The sequence below is a fragment of the Anopheles stephensi genome, chromosome 2 (genome assembly GCF_013141755.1).
Source record: "Anopheles stephensi strain Indian chromosome 2, UCI_ANSTEP_V1.0, whole genome shotgun sequence".
Classification (NCBI taxonomy): domain Eukaryota; kingdom Metazoa; phylum Arthropoda; class Insecta; order Diptera; family Culicidae; genus Anopheles; species Anopheles stephensi.
This window is the reverse complement of record NC_050202.1, coordinates 27,330,360-27,343,542: the sequence shown is the minus strand read 5'-3', so window position 1 is coordinate 27,343,542 and position 13,183 is coordinate 27,330,360. Positions and strand designations below refer to the sequence as shown.

Below are 13,183 nucleotides of genomic sequence, written 5' to 3'. Positions count from 1 at the left end.
CACAAAAACGAAACGAAACACAAATTGAGCTACATTTAAGCGTAATGCGCATTTATTTATCCTTACATTTTCGATCAGTTAACACGTTTGCTGAAATTACTGTACCCCACACCGACACAGGTTAGCATCACCTTGTTCGATCCGGACAACTCTTCGTCCTCTCGATCGTCCCCCTCCTCGCCCTCTTCGCCGTTCGCATTCTCCAGCTTAAAAGTAATGCCGAAAAATTCCCGCAAATGCTGCAGGAAGTGAATGGTGTACTGTGACAGGGGCCCAATCAGAAACTTGGACACATCCTTCTGCGCCAACGCCATGTACAGCGCGACCAGCCACTGGAACGTAGAGTCTACGCAACCGCCGCGGAACACCTCATCCAGCAGCTTCATGCCTGCCTCCCGGCCAAGATCCTCCGGTATGGATGGATTGCCTTGTTGCTGTAGCGAAACGAAAGCCATTCAAATAAAGCACACCCTCCAGCTTCGTGCAGTACATTATTACCTCTTCCATGGTTTTGCATATAGCTTCCGCAGCAAACATGGTACCGTCGGTGGTTTCTGCCACCAGGTTGATACCGTACCCGGGACTGTTGCCCGACCGCTTGCCCTTGTGCTGGTCCGTGTTGATATAGACGTCGGGCAGAAAATTGAGCATCACGCCTTTCGCGTGCTCCACGGCACGGTTTGCCATTGCGGGACTTACTTTGCAACAGTAGGCCGTGCCACGGATGCGCTTAACCATCGTTTGCTTCGTACACTGGATAGCTTTCAGCGATTTGCGAACCGGGCACCGGAATGTGATTTCACCGCCTCCACCCGGCATAATGCCTCGCTTCAGTATTTTCAGCTCAAGGCCTTCGTCCACGACCAGGAACCGTTTCAGAGCCGGCAGTGCAGAAGCCTTGATGTGATCTACCGACGGGCTCTCCTTGCTGTTCGTTACACCGGTCAGTGTAACCTGCAGTGGTTTCTTGCAGAACGGGCCAAGCGCTACCAACATGTCCAGATAGTAACCGATGCCACGCTCAGTGCTGCAATCATGATGTATTATTCCACCGTACAGGAGCCCCGGTTGATACACGAACGAACATCCATCGCGGTCCACTCGTGTAATCGTGCCGTTGGTAACTTTGTCCAGCAGCTGCAGCAGATTCGTTTCGTACTCCTGCAGACCAGGATTAGTTTCTCGCTGAGGCCGGATTTCCCGCACTTCGATCGCTTTTCCGCTTAATGTCGATAGCAGTAGGCGTTGCTTAAGAAAATTACTCCCATGGTATATGAGACACCCGTTTTCCTTCCCTACACAGGTCATCTTCGATTAGCTGGGCGCGAACACCGGTTAAATTCAGAATCTAGTCAAGCACGCGTTTCTGTTGTTGTTTAGGGGAACTGTCAAATGATTCTGAATGACAGGGATTTGTTGTGATGATTCTTAAGCACGGTTTACACACCACGAAATGTTGAGAGTGAGCATTCGTTTCTCAAATATTGACATCGGAAGAGCCATTCGCCTTTATCTTTGGAAGTGTGTATGTTTTATCAATTTACCAGACTTTTGGCCACCTTATCGACTATCCATTTGTGCCCTTGATTTTTTTCCTTTCCTTACAATAAATTCCCCGTAAACCATTTGATCTATGCAACGCATTATGCAAACATAATTAACAAATCAGTCATCATCACCGGTAAAAATTCCGATTAAATCGTTCATGGTGGCAGGATACTTGGTGACGGGACATCTGCTTTCGGCCTGCAGATGTGTAACAATGCAACGATAACAATAAACATATCTGCAATGATGAAAAGAGAGAGAACAAAAAAAGAACACGGTTACAAACTCCACGCACGATAGCCATTTAGCTTACAAAACCATTACCCAGAAACGGATACCGCCGTAGGAATGATGTGCTTTTGCAGACAAATGGGACACACGTTTGCGTACTTCCCCGCATTGGCGTCCGGCTCGGGTGCATCCGGTATTGGCAGCTTCGAGAGATCACCGATATTCGCTTCCGTCTGCCACCACTCGATGAACTGCAGGAAAAAGGCAGACAATTCCAACCAGCGCAACAGAGCGGAGCTCAACATTGTTGCCACCCTGCAGCAAAAAGGAGAGTTAAATCGCTCAGTACCGGCAAGCAAACAAAGTTCACTGCTCACCTCACTTGCCCGTGCAGCGCATCTCTAAACGACCAACTTTCTTCCTGTTCTGGAAGGTAAGTTAACCCTAGCCTTAACATTTGCAACGAAGGCGAATGGGTCCGGGTAACGTTGGCCAAGTACGACACATAGTGAACGAGCTTCACACTTTCGTAGCATGCCTTTGCATACGGTAGCAATCGGAACAGCAGCTTACGGTTCGCCGGCACGTGTTTTCCGTTTTCATAATCCTCCCTCCACCGGTCACAGGCTTTTTCTAGCTTGCGCACGATGTACGGCACCAGCACCAGCACTACGAACGACCAGTTGCGATCCGGCGTGGTGAATGTTTTGCTGCGCAGCGATGTTCTTGCAAGTCCGTAAAATATTTCCGCCAGTGATCCACCGTAATTCTTAAGATAATACCCCTGGGTGAGGCTGTTGAACAGCAAATAAAATTCGTCATAATACCGGACGAGCCCTCCAAATGCCGTAGGTTTCACCGTGGCTAAAAACTAGTAACAGAGCAATTAAGTAGGAAACTGGGATGAAAAGCTAAGCGGTTTACTTACATCGACCACCCGTTTAATTGCAGGATAGAATGTTCCGTTCAGTGAATCTGCCGCTAAAACCTCGAATAAAGAAGGCTTTACTTCGACGTTCGGCGTTATGTGTGCGCCTCTCGCCGCCATTTTTGTGATTGTTTACGCAGAGATCATCAGCTGTCAACATTGTTATCGTTTACGAAGAGATCAGCTGTCAACATTGTTATCGTTGGAATGTTTCGTTCTTCTCAATCAGTTTAAAAAAACCAAAACTCCAGAAAATGGTTGGTTTGTTAAAATCTTACTCCTTTACTACTTTATTAGCTTAACCAGCACTCAAACTTCACTATCCATACTATTGCCTTTAATGTTGGTTGTATATAGTTTCTGTACACAAACTTAAGTGCCTGATTAATCCAGAGAGTATATAGTTGAATGTATTGCTGTGGCTTGTTTCATGATCGCGTACGGTGTACTTACGATTGAGGCGCATTTTTCCGATCTGCATTCGTTATCCACAGTGGGAGACGATTTTCCAACCAAACCAATCTTACCATCGAAAGATCCTAAGCGTGCTGCTATATCGTGATTGCAGCGCCTGCTCAGACACCGCCTTATTTCATACGCTCCTCCGCACTTTGAGCTCGGTTCGCCAGGGGGCAAAGAGGAAAGAGCGTTATTATTGCGACTATTGATTATCTTAACCATCGAGCGCGATGTGCATTATGGGCAGAACGCAACAGTCTGTACAATGGGAAGGAAGACGAACAGAAAGATGGAAAAAGATCCACTTATCCCGACTAAATCCTCTGGTACACACAGCTGCGAATGAGGAAGTAGTATACAGCGAGCAGATATTCCAGAGGGTATAACATAGAGAAGGTTATGAAATTTGGTTAAATGCTACAAGAAGGTAAAACTGGTGTTAATTGGTAAGGAAAGAAAAGAAGTTGTTTGTGTTTACCCAAGGATTGCACATCCCATTTCCAACGTCGATCCTCCAATCGCGGACATGGATACTCGAAATGCCTGTGTCCCGCTTTGATTGTATGGGCACAAGCGAAGCAGATGCGGTCCAAGGGTATGCCAGTCCACACGCTCAATGGCTACAGATACAAACGGGTACCTGGCGGAAAGTTGGATACGACGATCCGGAATATAACGCACAATCCTATTATCCACATCCCTCGTTGTCCAGCGATGGGAAAACACATTGCCCAGCCGGGTTGTGGATGATGAGAAGGGTGCAGCACTTGAATGCACAACTATTTCCAGAACCAATACAGCCTCCTCTCTTCCTTGAGATCTCCTGTCTCCAACGGTGATCCACGAGTCCAAATCACAATGCAAAACTAATTCCAAATCCACGCCTCCAAACATTTCCCGCCATTGCCTTCCTATGGTATCGCATCGCCAGTCCCTCGATGTCCAGAACTCATCAATCCATCCACTTGTCGAGGAAACTAAGTGCCGCAAATGCACATCCACGATTGTTTTGAATTTATCATGCCAAGCCAAACAAAAGGGAAATTAGATAAAATTTTACAAAACCCATTACTTTCATCACCAGGATGCATGCAGGTGCATTTCCTGACAAATTATCGTTTTGATAAAATCTTCTACTTCTCTAAGAAGCACGGCGCCAACGAGCACACGTTTGAAAATGATCACAACACTTCAGATACCATTCGGGCTGGCAGCCAAATGGTAGTATTCCTTCTGCAAAATGCACCCAGGAGCAGAACGAACGAGTCGTTCATTATCCAGACCCCACCACAAGTAGATGCCATTGGGCCAGTGCGTGCGCGCGTACGAACCGCGCGCTCCTAACACATCATCCCCGAAGGTGACCTGTTTAAGAGGTGACCAATCGTCGGACCACGGCGGCACTAATCGATACGACTCCCGTCGTGATCGATGAGCTAGTGCGCTGCTATTCCTCATCGTACATTACTATCCTCTGAGGCGCTCTTTTCAAATTTATCACATCCTATCAATCCTCTAGAGCCTGTCAGAAAAAAGAACAAAATAGTATGTTTAGTTTCACTTTGCTCCAAACAAGGGATCGCATGGATCTTCTTATCATATTGAACGTTTATCGATGTTGCGATATTTAAAAAGGAAATATGATTCCGTCCTATTTAAAAAGGCATCATCTTCCGTCCTTACTACTACTGTCGCTCTATATCGCCATGCACTATTCTGGTAGATTGACCATTCGCCACAATTCTTTAACCATCACCCTTTTCTTTTAAGCGGTAATACGGTGGGCGACGTTCTTTTGAATGTAAACACGCTCGGTTGAGTAAGTGGTGGTGGCACGACAAACTAATTAATCACGTTACATTTAGAACGGTTTTTGCTTCGGGCTGAACGAACAGCTCTACCGATATACACACACTTACTCATATGTATATATATACGCGAAATTGGGATTTCCTTTAGATTAAGCACACTACGAATTGCATCTACCAGCATCGGTTCGCTTTCCCTGATTATTACAGTATTTGCTTATAGTTTCTAGGCAGAGCTTATTTGCCTTGCGCTCACAAGGAATGCGTTGCGCACTTCCTCTGCCATGCGTCCTAACGTTCGTTTAAAGTCTATTATTGAATTGCTTGCTGTTGGTTGGTATGTGTGTGTGTCGGTGTGGCTGTGTGAGTGTTGGGCATGGGTGCAATTAAATTTTTCTTAGCTTTTAAGCTACATTTTATCAATACCAAGTTTAAGACAAACTATTCTTACACTATTGATTGTGAAAGCAACCATTAGAGGGATAGAAGAAGTTTAAAACGAACACGGCCGAATCATTCGGAGGTGTTGCAAGAAAGAAAAAAAATAACAAAATGCATGCTAAAATGAATGTTAAACTTAAAATCGAACAATAATGGCCAATCACTCTTCCGCCAGAGTCTGCTGTCAAGGCCATTGTGCATGTCTGTGTGTGTACATTGGCGTAAAACTGGAGAAAGAAGTAGATTTAGCGTTTAATTACTTTAGTCTTCTTGGGAGCATAGCCCTCCGCCAGCTCAATTGTAGGAACGGGAGCGAGATCGCGAGAAGCTCCGCTTCACCGGTGAGTAGGTCGGTGTACCCCTTCGACGGCGCGGCGAGTACGATCTGCAAGACGGAACGGAAATGACACGATTAGCATTAGTCACACGACCAGTAATATACATCCGACGGTAAGTACCTGTCTCTGTAATCCCCCCGTTTTTCATCGTTTCCAGAATCTTCCCGCACATGAATGTATGCAACTTCGCCCTGTATTCGACGTACACGATTGTGATAAAGAAAAAAAAAACACATTATCATTCCGCTTGCCGACCCATACACATACGAACCCAAACAAATGTTGCCACCATGCCATTCATTACCTCGTGTGAGCGAAAACGGGAATCGTCAAGCTTTTTGATCGCGTACTTCATGTCCTCGTGCCTTAAAAACTCCACCACTCCCGTGCCGTCCTTGTAAACATCGGCAAAGCACACGTCGCCGGCTTCCCGCATATGATCCTTCAGGTCCTGCCACGATCCGGACGATGGCAGCCCGGTTACCATCACCCGAAACTGTGAGCGGCGTGCCGGTGGTCCGCGGTTTCCACGATCGCCCCTACTGCTGCGGTCACTGTTACCTTGGCGGCTACCGCGGTAACTGCCGGGACCACCACCCCGTGGGAACTCAACCCGCAACCGGTAGCCGTCGTAATCGTATCCATCGCGTGCCTTGACCGCGTCGTCAGCGTCGCTGCAAAAAAAGAGGAAACCGGTGAACGTTTTCGGTCGTTTTGTTTTAGCACCACTTTCAGAGTGACGCTTTACCGTGCATCCTCAAACTCTACAAAAGCAAATGGCGGCCCGCGACGGTTTTTCAGATCCACGAACGTCACTTTGCCGAACTTGTGGAACAGATCCTGAATATCCTTGGTCCTGATGTCGGGCGGCAGATTACCGACGTAGATCCGGCACTCGTTACGGCCATGCGACATGCTTGCGGGTTTCCAATTACCCGTACAGTTCCTAGAAAAAAGTATAATGAACACGAGGGGGGAGACACTGTTTTCACACTGAACGCTTCACACGCTCAGTCGGTCTGCTTTGACATTCGTTTCGTTAAAAGAAGATGGATGACGTTTTCGTTAAAAAAAAGAAACACAACGATGATTGCTTTTGACGTTTCGTTTCGTTAAAAAGTGTGACTTTTCCCTGTTCCCGTTTGCGCTGGCTGAGAAGAGCGGAGAAAGAAAAGAAAAAAGAACGGCGACGAACCGTGTAATGAAGCAGCAGCAGCAGCAGCAGTAGCGCGTTTGTGTTTTCTATCAGCGAGAAACTTGTTTTTCGTTTATTATTTTTTAACTGCTCCGCTTATGAACGTGCTTAATAACCCTTTTCGTTCGAGCGTCCGCCTCCGGTGTCTGGTGCAGTGATACTGTGATAATTTATGTCTAGATTTGTGTGCGCTCGAGGCGCCCGAAATGCGAAAGTGCTCCCCCGGCGATTGTGAGTGACTTCACTACGTTTCCCACTATCGTGTGTGGTACCGTGCTCGGCGGCGAGAAGGCAGAAAGCAAGAAAAATCCAACCACCATCAGAGGAGTAGCCTACTTTGCATAAGTTTCTCCACCGTGCGTCTCGTGATATCGGTACGTTCGGATCGATCCGGGTGGCGTTTTTTGTTGCGTGATCTTGTTAGTACTGTCGCGACACCAACCCCAGGGCCGCAACCGAGCGAAGATAGTGGAAAACCCCGGATGGCCATGTACATCTCGCAGTAGAAATCGCAAAAATACACGATCGTCGTGAACCAACGGGAAAAAGGCACAGCGCGGGGCCCACACAGTATTGTTTTCCGTTCCCGTTTACATAGAGCTCCTTCTCGTTGTCCAGTTGTGCCTGTGTTTGTGTGTGCGTGTGTGTGTGTGTGATAGGATAAAGTTTTTAAATTATTAATTTGCGATTTAAATGATTGTAAATAAGTGAAGAATGTCGAAAAGCAAGACAGCCCATCCGAAAATCGATAGTGATCGTGTAGAAATTAAATCAAAGGTAAATCGGTGGAAATTGCAGCCCGTCCATACGTGGAAATCACTTTAAATTCGCCTTTTCTTTCGCCACAGTTCGACGCGGAATTTCGGCGATGGTCCGTGAAACGGTCCGAGCAACATTCCTTTGAAGAGTTCCAGTCGCTAATCGAACGGCTACACAAGCTCGACCGCTCCCAGCTCCTCGTTTCCTACATCGATCCGCGGGACAACGATTTGCTACCGATCAACAATGACGACAACTTTGGCAGGGCCCTCACGACGGCCCGACCCCTGCTGCGCGTAATCATACAGAAGAAAGGTACGGGAAGCGGGAAGGATACGGGGTTTGCAGGCGGCCGGAAGAAGGCATGAATTCCACTTGAATGCAGCTATCGACGTACAGTTGCAACCTTAGGCTAATGTCACACTGTACACACTTGGGGCGGATAAGAACGCCCTTCGAACGACTAGCCGTCCGGAATGATTCATGCACATGTGTTGGTCGGTCGGGTATGCGTAAGCCATTCCGCTTACGGCTAGCGCACCGTTAGCGCTAGCGTACCAGTGAAGCTGGTTGATTGATCGAATGCAAGAGTGGGGGCGGGGGGGAAGATGGGATGATTATCAGTATCGCACAATTCGCTGTACACCACCACCACCACCGTTCGTGCCTTGCCCGCTCACCCACATCGGCAGCGAAGCTCGCTATCGATCGAGGTCAGGTTGCGATCGTAAATCGAAGTATGTTTCGTGCGTTTCGAAAAGTGCTCCCTGCACCATCGATGTGGATCGCGGCAGTCGGCCGATTGATCCCGCTATTATTTTTCTTAATTAGTTTTGTTGCTCTCGCTTCCGCCCATTCCGCAGTTGCGTGGGGCTGTGTAATGTATCAAATACTGCCGGGAGCGAGTTAATGTCGTGCTCGTTGTGGGGAAGCATCATTGATCAGTTAAATTACAAAAGCTTTATCTACCTCTCTTTCAACTAAACACAGGTGACAGTATCGAGGAACGAACGGGGTACGGTACGATTCGACCCAGAAATCTCATCAGTAGCATTCTCGGACAAACTCCGGTGAAGCCGAAAGGATTGGCGATATCTAATCCCCACGATTTTCGGCAGGTATGCGCACACCCAAACACACAACACCTTCAGCTCCTTCGTCCTTCGTATATTGACACGTATTGGTATGTTTTATCTTGTAGGTATCCGCTATCATCGACGTCGATATTGTCCCCGAAACATGCCGACGGGTACGTTTGCTGAAACATGGCAGCGAAAAACCTTTGGGATTCTACATTCGGTAAGCTTTCCCGCTTCCCGCACGATGTGTGTACATTGTTTTCGATTCGATACATAATGAAACCTTCCTTTTTGGCTCATCAGCGATGGTACGTCGGTGCGGGTTACTGCCAATGGGCTGGAGAAGCTGCCCGGCATATTTATTTCGCGTCTCGTACCGGGCGGACTGGCCGAAAGTACGGGCCTGCTGGCGGTAAACGATGAGGTACTGGAGGTGAACGGTATCGAGGTGCTCGGCAAAACGCTCGATCAAGTGACGGACATGATGGTGGCGAACAGCTCCAATCTTATTATCACGGTAAAACCTGCCAACCAGCGAACGCTAGCTCCACCGAGGCGTGGATCGTTCTCGCGCAATAGTCAGTTATCCGGTGGGTCGCACCAGTCGCAGCACACGACGGGCTCGGACGAAAACGACCAGGATGACCAGGATGAGGTGGTCGATCTGATCGAAGCGGTCACGCTTGAGGAGAGCAATCTCATCTCGCAAAAGGACGGCGTGTTGCATCTGTAGGCACAACCGGTTTATCTACGATACCACACACTTTCCAACCTGCCTGTCTCCGGTGCCTGTCTCGTCCGCATCCTGCCCAAATCTGGAGCTTTTTTTACGTGGTCGGGGGGGGGGGGGGAAAACAAAGAGTAGAACGTGTACCGTAATGATTGCATTTGTGGGGGAAGGGCTTATGCTCGCTCTCTCTCAGTGTCACCTGCCACATGGAGTTTTAGTGGAAACAGGAAAACTACAGAAAAAGTGCCTGGCAGTTATCATCCGCTGTTGAAGTCGATAGCCTTTTTGGTTGGAGTTATATTGAAGGTGGTACAATCGTACAAGATCGTAAGAAAAGCGTTTGTTACATACTTAAAATCGATCGATTACTTAATGCAACGGAAAGACACTAGAGCGGTGAAAGGCAAAACAAAACACATTCCAATTCAGGATCTACACACACACACACACACACTGCAGTTTTGATATCGTCTATGGAATGGGTAAAAAAATTCCAGCAAACGTGTGTCGTTGATACATTGTGATAAAGCCTTAAAAACATCAAACAACAGCAGCAGCTAAGAGATACAAATTTTAACCGTATATTTGAAGTTGTAGTGTGCATACCGTGCCTTTCTAAGCTGTCTGACGGACAATCGTTCCGTACACAGGACAGAGAGATAGTGGTGCAACACATATATATATATATCTCTCCCCCATATAAGAGAGCTTACGACTCAATCAAAACAGCACGTTTGCTGTAAGTCAACAGATGTACTTCATTATACATTTAACACTAAGCAAACGACACTTTTTACCGGGCGGCGATCGGTACAATCGTCATAAAATGGGAGTAATGGCTCGAAAAAGACAAAACGACGATCCGCGCAAAGGTAGGAAAAAAGGGTTTCAGAGTGGAACCGGTGAAGGAAATTCGCCCGTCAATTATACAAGTGCACAATAATAAGCCCTGTGTGCTTCAGACTAAATTGTCCAACATCGCAACATCCCGGGTAAAATCAGTTCACAAGCTGGGTCGGCAACTTCATACACAAAACGAAACTAACAACAGCTAGCTGCTATCCAATACCAAATATGTGAAGGAATGCGCAAAGGGGTTGCACATGTACTTAAGGCTGCGAGGAGAGCGAGGAGAGGTGGTAGAGTTGCGGGGTAGGAAAAAGGGCAAAGTCACGTACACCGTCCGCGCCGGTCCAATGGTGGATCCATCCACTCACACACGTACGAAACGCAAAACTGCGAGTAATAATCAGATGGTTGGCGGAGAAAGCAAACGAAATGATGGGGCACGGCGTGGTGCAAAGTTTATATAGCCGTTACTATACTTTTATCAAACTCCCCCTCGACTGTAGAAGCCGATTCCTGCAAGCCGTTCTCGTTCCGTTTCCTTCCCCATCGGCTAGCTTGTTCGGCGGGTGTTTTGCTCCACGAACATTATTACACAGTATTTTTTTTTTCGTTATTATTCGCTTAGCTATATAGAACAATACAGCGAGACAGGCGAGCAAGAGAGCCACCGGGGTAGTACCGGAGCCCCGGAACGCATATTGCAACGCAAAACGAACACCACTGTTCGGTATTACAAGAGCAAGAATCACCCAATTTTTGTGACCTATACTCACTAGCGTAGTTTAGCATAACATACACCGGGCGGCAGCTTCACGCGATGGACGTTATTGTGCGTGGCCATCGAAAACAAAACAAGAAACAAATACCCGATTGCCTTACAAACGAACTGCGCGTTCAAACAGTCGTTTGAGGAAGCGAATAAAGCTAGAGAGGACCACACATACATACCGCTAAACATTCCCGTACTTTCAACACACATACACAGACATTCCGTGCACCAGGGTCGTAGATAAAACGTTAGGGTCTTAAAAACTGTTTACAAAGAAAAAAAATATATTATAAACTTTTTACGAATGAATCGTGGGACTTCGAATCGTTTCCCTGTTGGTGGAGTGGAATTAGTCCAGATTATACTTTTCGCCCGATTGGAGATCATGAATCTGAAACGTGGAATGAAAAGTTTACGATGAGCGCGTTTTCGTGTGACTCCACCGTTCAATGTTACCTCCTTCTCCTTGTCGTGAATCTCCATCAGCAAGCTGTCCAGCTTGTCCTGCAAACGCTGGCGCAAAGTTTGATTTTCGATCGTGCGAATTTCCTGCTCCTTTTGATTGCGCTGCGTCTTGAGCTCGCTGATCTGGCGCTGCAGCTCGTAGATGCGTGCGTTGTTGTTCGTGCTGCTGGCGGTGGCACTGTTCGCGTTACTGTGCTGGCTATTACCGTACCCACCGGATTGCGGCATGTCGGACGAATCGTTGTCGGAATCCAACCGCGAGCTGTCACCGTGAAAGAACGACATGGACTTTGATCCGCCCGCACTGCTGGTGGCAGCGGTGTCGGGCCTACGAGCCGCCCGGTAACCGCTGCCGCTCGAACCAGCCCCGCTAAACATGCTTTTGTTAAACTCCAGCGCCGGGTTCCGTTCGCTCTGCTGCTGCGTGCCCTGGTACGAGCTCGAATCGGACAGCCGGCTATCGTCGGCTTCCGCCGACAGTCGGCTGCTCTCGTCGATGTCGATGTTCTTGTTGATCGGGTTATCTTCCTCGTCCGAATCGGACACTTCCTCCCCGAAGATATCGTGCTCCCCGACGTCCTTGTTGTGGTGGTCCCCTTTTTTCGTGTTCTTCGAGGGGCTCTTGTTCGGTGCTCCCGTCTCGGTGCCCGATCCTGGCGAAGGTTTGTTCGGATCCTCGTCCTCGGTGATCAGCTCCCACTTCACATTGACCGCTTCATTGTCGACCCGCAGCAAACGCTTCACCTCCTTCTCGATCTCCGGTGCTTCGACGTATTTCTTCTTGAGCGTTTTGCGGAACCGGCGCTTCCTTATATTTTTGCAGGGCGGCGTCACCCCGTGCGGCCACAGGTACTTTTTGTCCACTTTGTTGGGGTCTTTTTTCTTGTTCTTGTTTGGCGATTCCTCTTCGGCTGATTGCTGCTCGGGCTCCTCCTTGCAAATCATCTAAGATGAAACAAATTGTTTGATTTTTTAATAAATCCAAATGGATCGTCTGCAGAGACAAGCGCCTACATACCATCTGGCATATGTCCGCAGTTTTGTAGAAATTCTTCGAGTCGATTGTTTTCAACGACTCTATTATGGTGGGAAGATCAACCACCTTTGCGTGCAGCAACCAATGGTCAAACCGGACTTCGCCATATCGCAGCTCATTTTCCAACCGTATGAACAGTCGGTCCTTCAGATTATTGGCACCGCTTTGTATCGCTTCGCGCAGCGCGGCTGCTGGTTCCTGCGTGACGACAAACAGCGTGCTCAAAACAACGCTCAACAAACGGGCTTTTTATCTAAATACAACCTTGGGCATACGCATGATAATCTGCGTTTCCAGTTCTGCTCCATCGTCCTTCTTGCTATCCTGTTTCACGGGTTTATCTGGCATTTTTACTGAATTGTTGGGAGGCTTGATGCGTTCCACATAAACTTGCACGTATGATTTTGCCTGTTTACAAATTGTAACCAAGATGTATAGATAGAGCTGTGCCCAAGTGACATACAACATAAATCATCGCACTATCATTGGCAGTCGCGTGGAAGACAAAACAAGGTTTAAAAGTGACGCACAATGCCGTTAAAGCAATC

At 47.7% G+C, this 13,183-nt stretch overlaps 5 protein-coding genes across 6 annotated transcripts; 1 reads left to right on the top strand and 4 right to left on the bottom strand.

The window, feature by feature from the left end:
* Window positions 1-30: 30 nt before the first annotated feature.
* On the bottom strand, window positions 31-1,434 carry LOC118506013 (probable RNA 3'-terminal phosphate cyclase-like protein). Its single transcript, XM_036042599.1, has 2 exons — window positions 499-1,434; window positions 31-434 (listed from the first exon to the last, which is right to left on the bottom strand). Exons 1-2 carry the CDS (start codon window positions 1,306-1,308, stop codon window positions 75-77), a joined length of 1,170 nt encoding a protein of 389 aa, XP_035898492.1. The 5' UTR covers window positions 1,309-1,434; the 3' UTR covers window positions 31-74.
* A 74-nt stretch (window positions 1,435-1,508) lies between these two features.
* On the bottom strand, window positions 1,509-2,868 carry LOC118506015 (peroxisome assembly protein 12). Its single transcript, XM_036042601.1, has 4 exons — window positions 2,708-2,868; window positions 2,157-2,650; window positions 1,873-2,094; window positions 1,509-1,786 (listed from the first exon to the last, which is right to left on the bottom strand). Exons 1-4 carry the CDS (start codon window positions 2,825-2,827, stop codon window positions 1,666-1,668), a joined length of 957 nt encoding a protein of 318 aa, XP_035898494.1. The 5' UTR covers window positions 2,828-2,868; the 3' UTR covers window positions 1,509-1,665.
* A 97-nt stretch (window positions 2,869-2,965) lies between these two features.
* LOC118506017 (serine/arginine-rich splicing factor 1A) lies at window positions 2,966-6,793 on the bottom strand. Of its 2 annotated transcripts, XM_036042604.1 has the most exons (5): window positions 6,502-6,789; window positions 6,058-6,427; window positions 5,874-5,944; window positions 5,676-5,800; window positions 2,966-4,688 (listed from the first exon to the last, which is right to left on the bottom strand). In XM_036042604.1, exons 1-4 carry the CDS (start codon window positions 6,666-6,668, stop codon window positions 5,710-5,712), a joined length of 699 nt encoding a protein of 232 aa, XP_035898497.1. In that variant the 5' UTR covers window positions 6,669-6,789; the 3' UTR covers window positions 2,966-4,688; window positions 5,676-5,709. The 2 variants fall into 2 exon arrangements, with proteins under 2 accessions (XP_035898497.1, XP_035898496.1); XM_036042603.1 differs by lacking the exon at window positions 2,966-4,688 and having other exon boundaries at window positions 4,713-5,800; window positions 6,502-6,793.
* A 125-nt stretch (window positions 6,794-6,918) lies between these two features.
* Window positions 6,919-11,443, top strand: LOC118506016 (partitioning defective 6 homolog beta). Its single transcript, XM_036042602.1, has 5 exons — window positions 6,919-7,725; window positions 7,797-8,022; window positions 8,698-8,825; window positions 8,909-9,006; window positions 9,090-11,443. The coding sequence occupies exons 1-5, from the start codon at window positions 7,663-7,665 to the stop codon at window positions 9,517-9,519; spliced, it is 945 nt and encodes a 314-aa protein (XP_035898495.1). The 5' UTR covers window positions 6,919-7,662; the 3' UTR covers window positions 9,520-11,443.
* LOC118506012 (transcription initiation factor TFIID subunit 7) lies at window positions 10,075-13,060 on the bottom strand. The gene is made up of 4 exons (XM_036042598.1): window positions 12,900-13,060; window positions 12,618-12,833; window positions 11,591-12,544; window positions 10,075-11,525 (listed from the first exon to the last, which is right to left on the bottom strand). The coding sequence occupies exons 1-4, from the start codon at window positions 12,981-12,983 to the stop codon at window positions 11,484-11,486; spliced, it is 1,296 nt and encodes a 431-aa protein (XP_035898491.1). The 5' UTR covers window positions 12,984-13,060; the 3' UTR covers window positions 10,075-11,483.
* Between the last annotated feature and the right edge of the window lie 123 nt (window positions 13,061-13,183).

Coding starts and splice junctions, on each gene's coding strand:
- LOC118506015 (XM_036042601.1), bottom strand. CDS start 2,827: ATGGCGGCGAGAGGCGCACACATAACGCCGAACGTCGAAGTAAAGCCT. Junction 2,095..2,156: donor GCGCTGCACGGGCAAGTGAG/GTGAGCAGTGAA, acceptor TTTTTGCTGCAG/GGTGGCAACAATGTTGAGCT. Junction 1,787..1,872: donor ACGGCGGTATCCGTTTCTGG/GTAATGGTTTTG, acceptor TCATCATTGCAG/ATATGTTTATTGTTATCGTT.
- LOC118506016 (XM_036042602.1), top strand. CDS start 7,663: ATGTCGAAAAGCAAGACAGCCCATCCGAAAATCGATAGTGATCGTGTA. Junction 7,726..7,796: donor GTGTAGAAATTAAATCAAAG/GTAAATCGGTGG, acceptor CTTTCGCCACAG/TTCGACGCGGAATTTCGGCG. Junction 9,007..9,089: donor CCTTTGGGATTCTACATTCG/GTAAGCTTTCCC, acceptor TTGGCTCATCAG/CGATGGTACGTCGGTGCGGG.
- LOC118506017 (XM_036042603.1), bottom strand. CDS start 6,668: ATGTCGCATGGCCGTAACGAGTGCCGGATCTACGTCGGTAATCTGCCG. Junction 5,945..6,057: donor CCCGTTTTCGCTCACACGAG/GTAATGAATGGC, acceptor CGTCGAATACAG/GGCGAAGTTGCATACATTCA. Junction 5,801..5,873: donor CGGGGGGATTACAGAGACAG/GTACTTACCGTC, acceptor TCCGTCTTGCAG/ATCGTACTCGCCGCGCCGTC.
- LOC118506013 (XM_036042599.1), bottom strand. CDS start 1,308: ATGACCTGTGTAGGGAAGGAAAACGGGTGTCTCATATACCATGGGAGT. Junction 435..498: donor TATGCAAAACCATGGAAGAG/GTAATAATGTAC, acceptor GTTTCGCTACAG/CAACAAGGCAATCCATCCAT.
- LOC118506012 (XM_036042598.1), bottom strand. CDS start 12,983: ATGCCAGATAAACCCGTGAAACAGGATAGCAAGAAGGACGATGGAGCA. Junction 12,834..12,899: donor TTATCATGCGTATGCCCAAG/GTTGTATTTAGA, acceptor GTCGTCACGCAG/GAACCAGCAGCCGCGCTGCG. Junction 12,545..12,617: donor CTGCGGACATATGCCAGATG/GTATGTAGGCGC, acceptor GTTTCATCTTAG/ATGATTTGCAAGGAGGAGCC.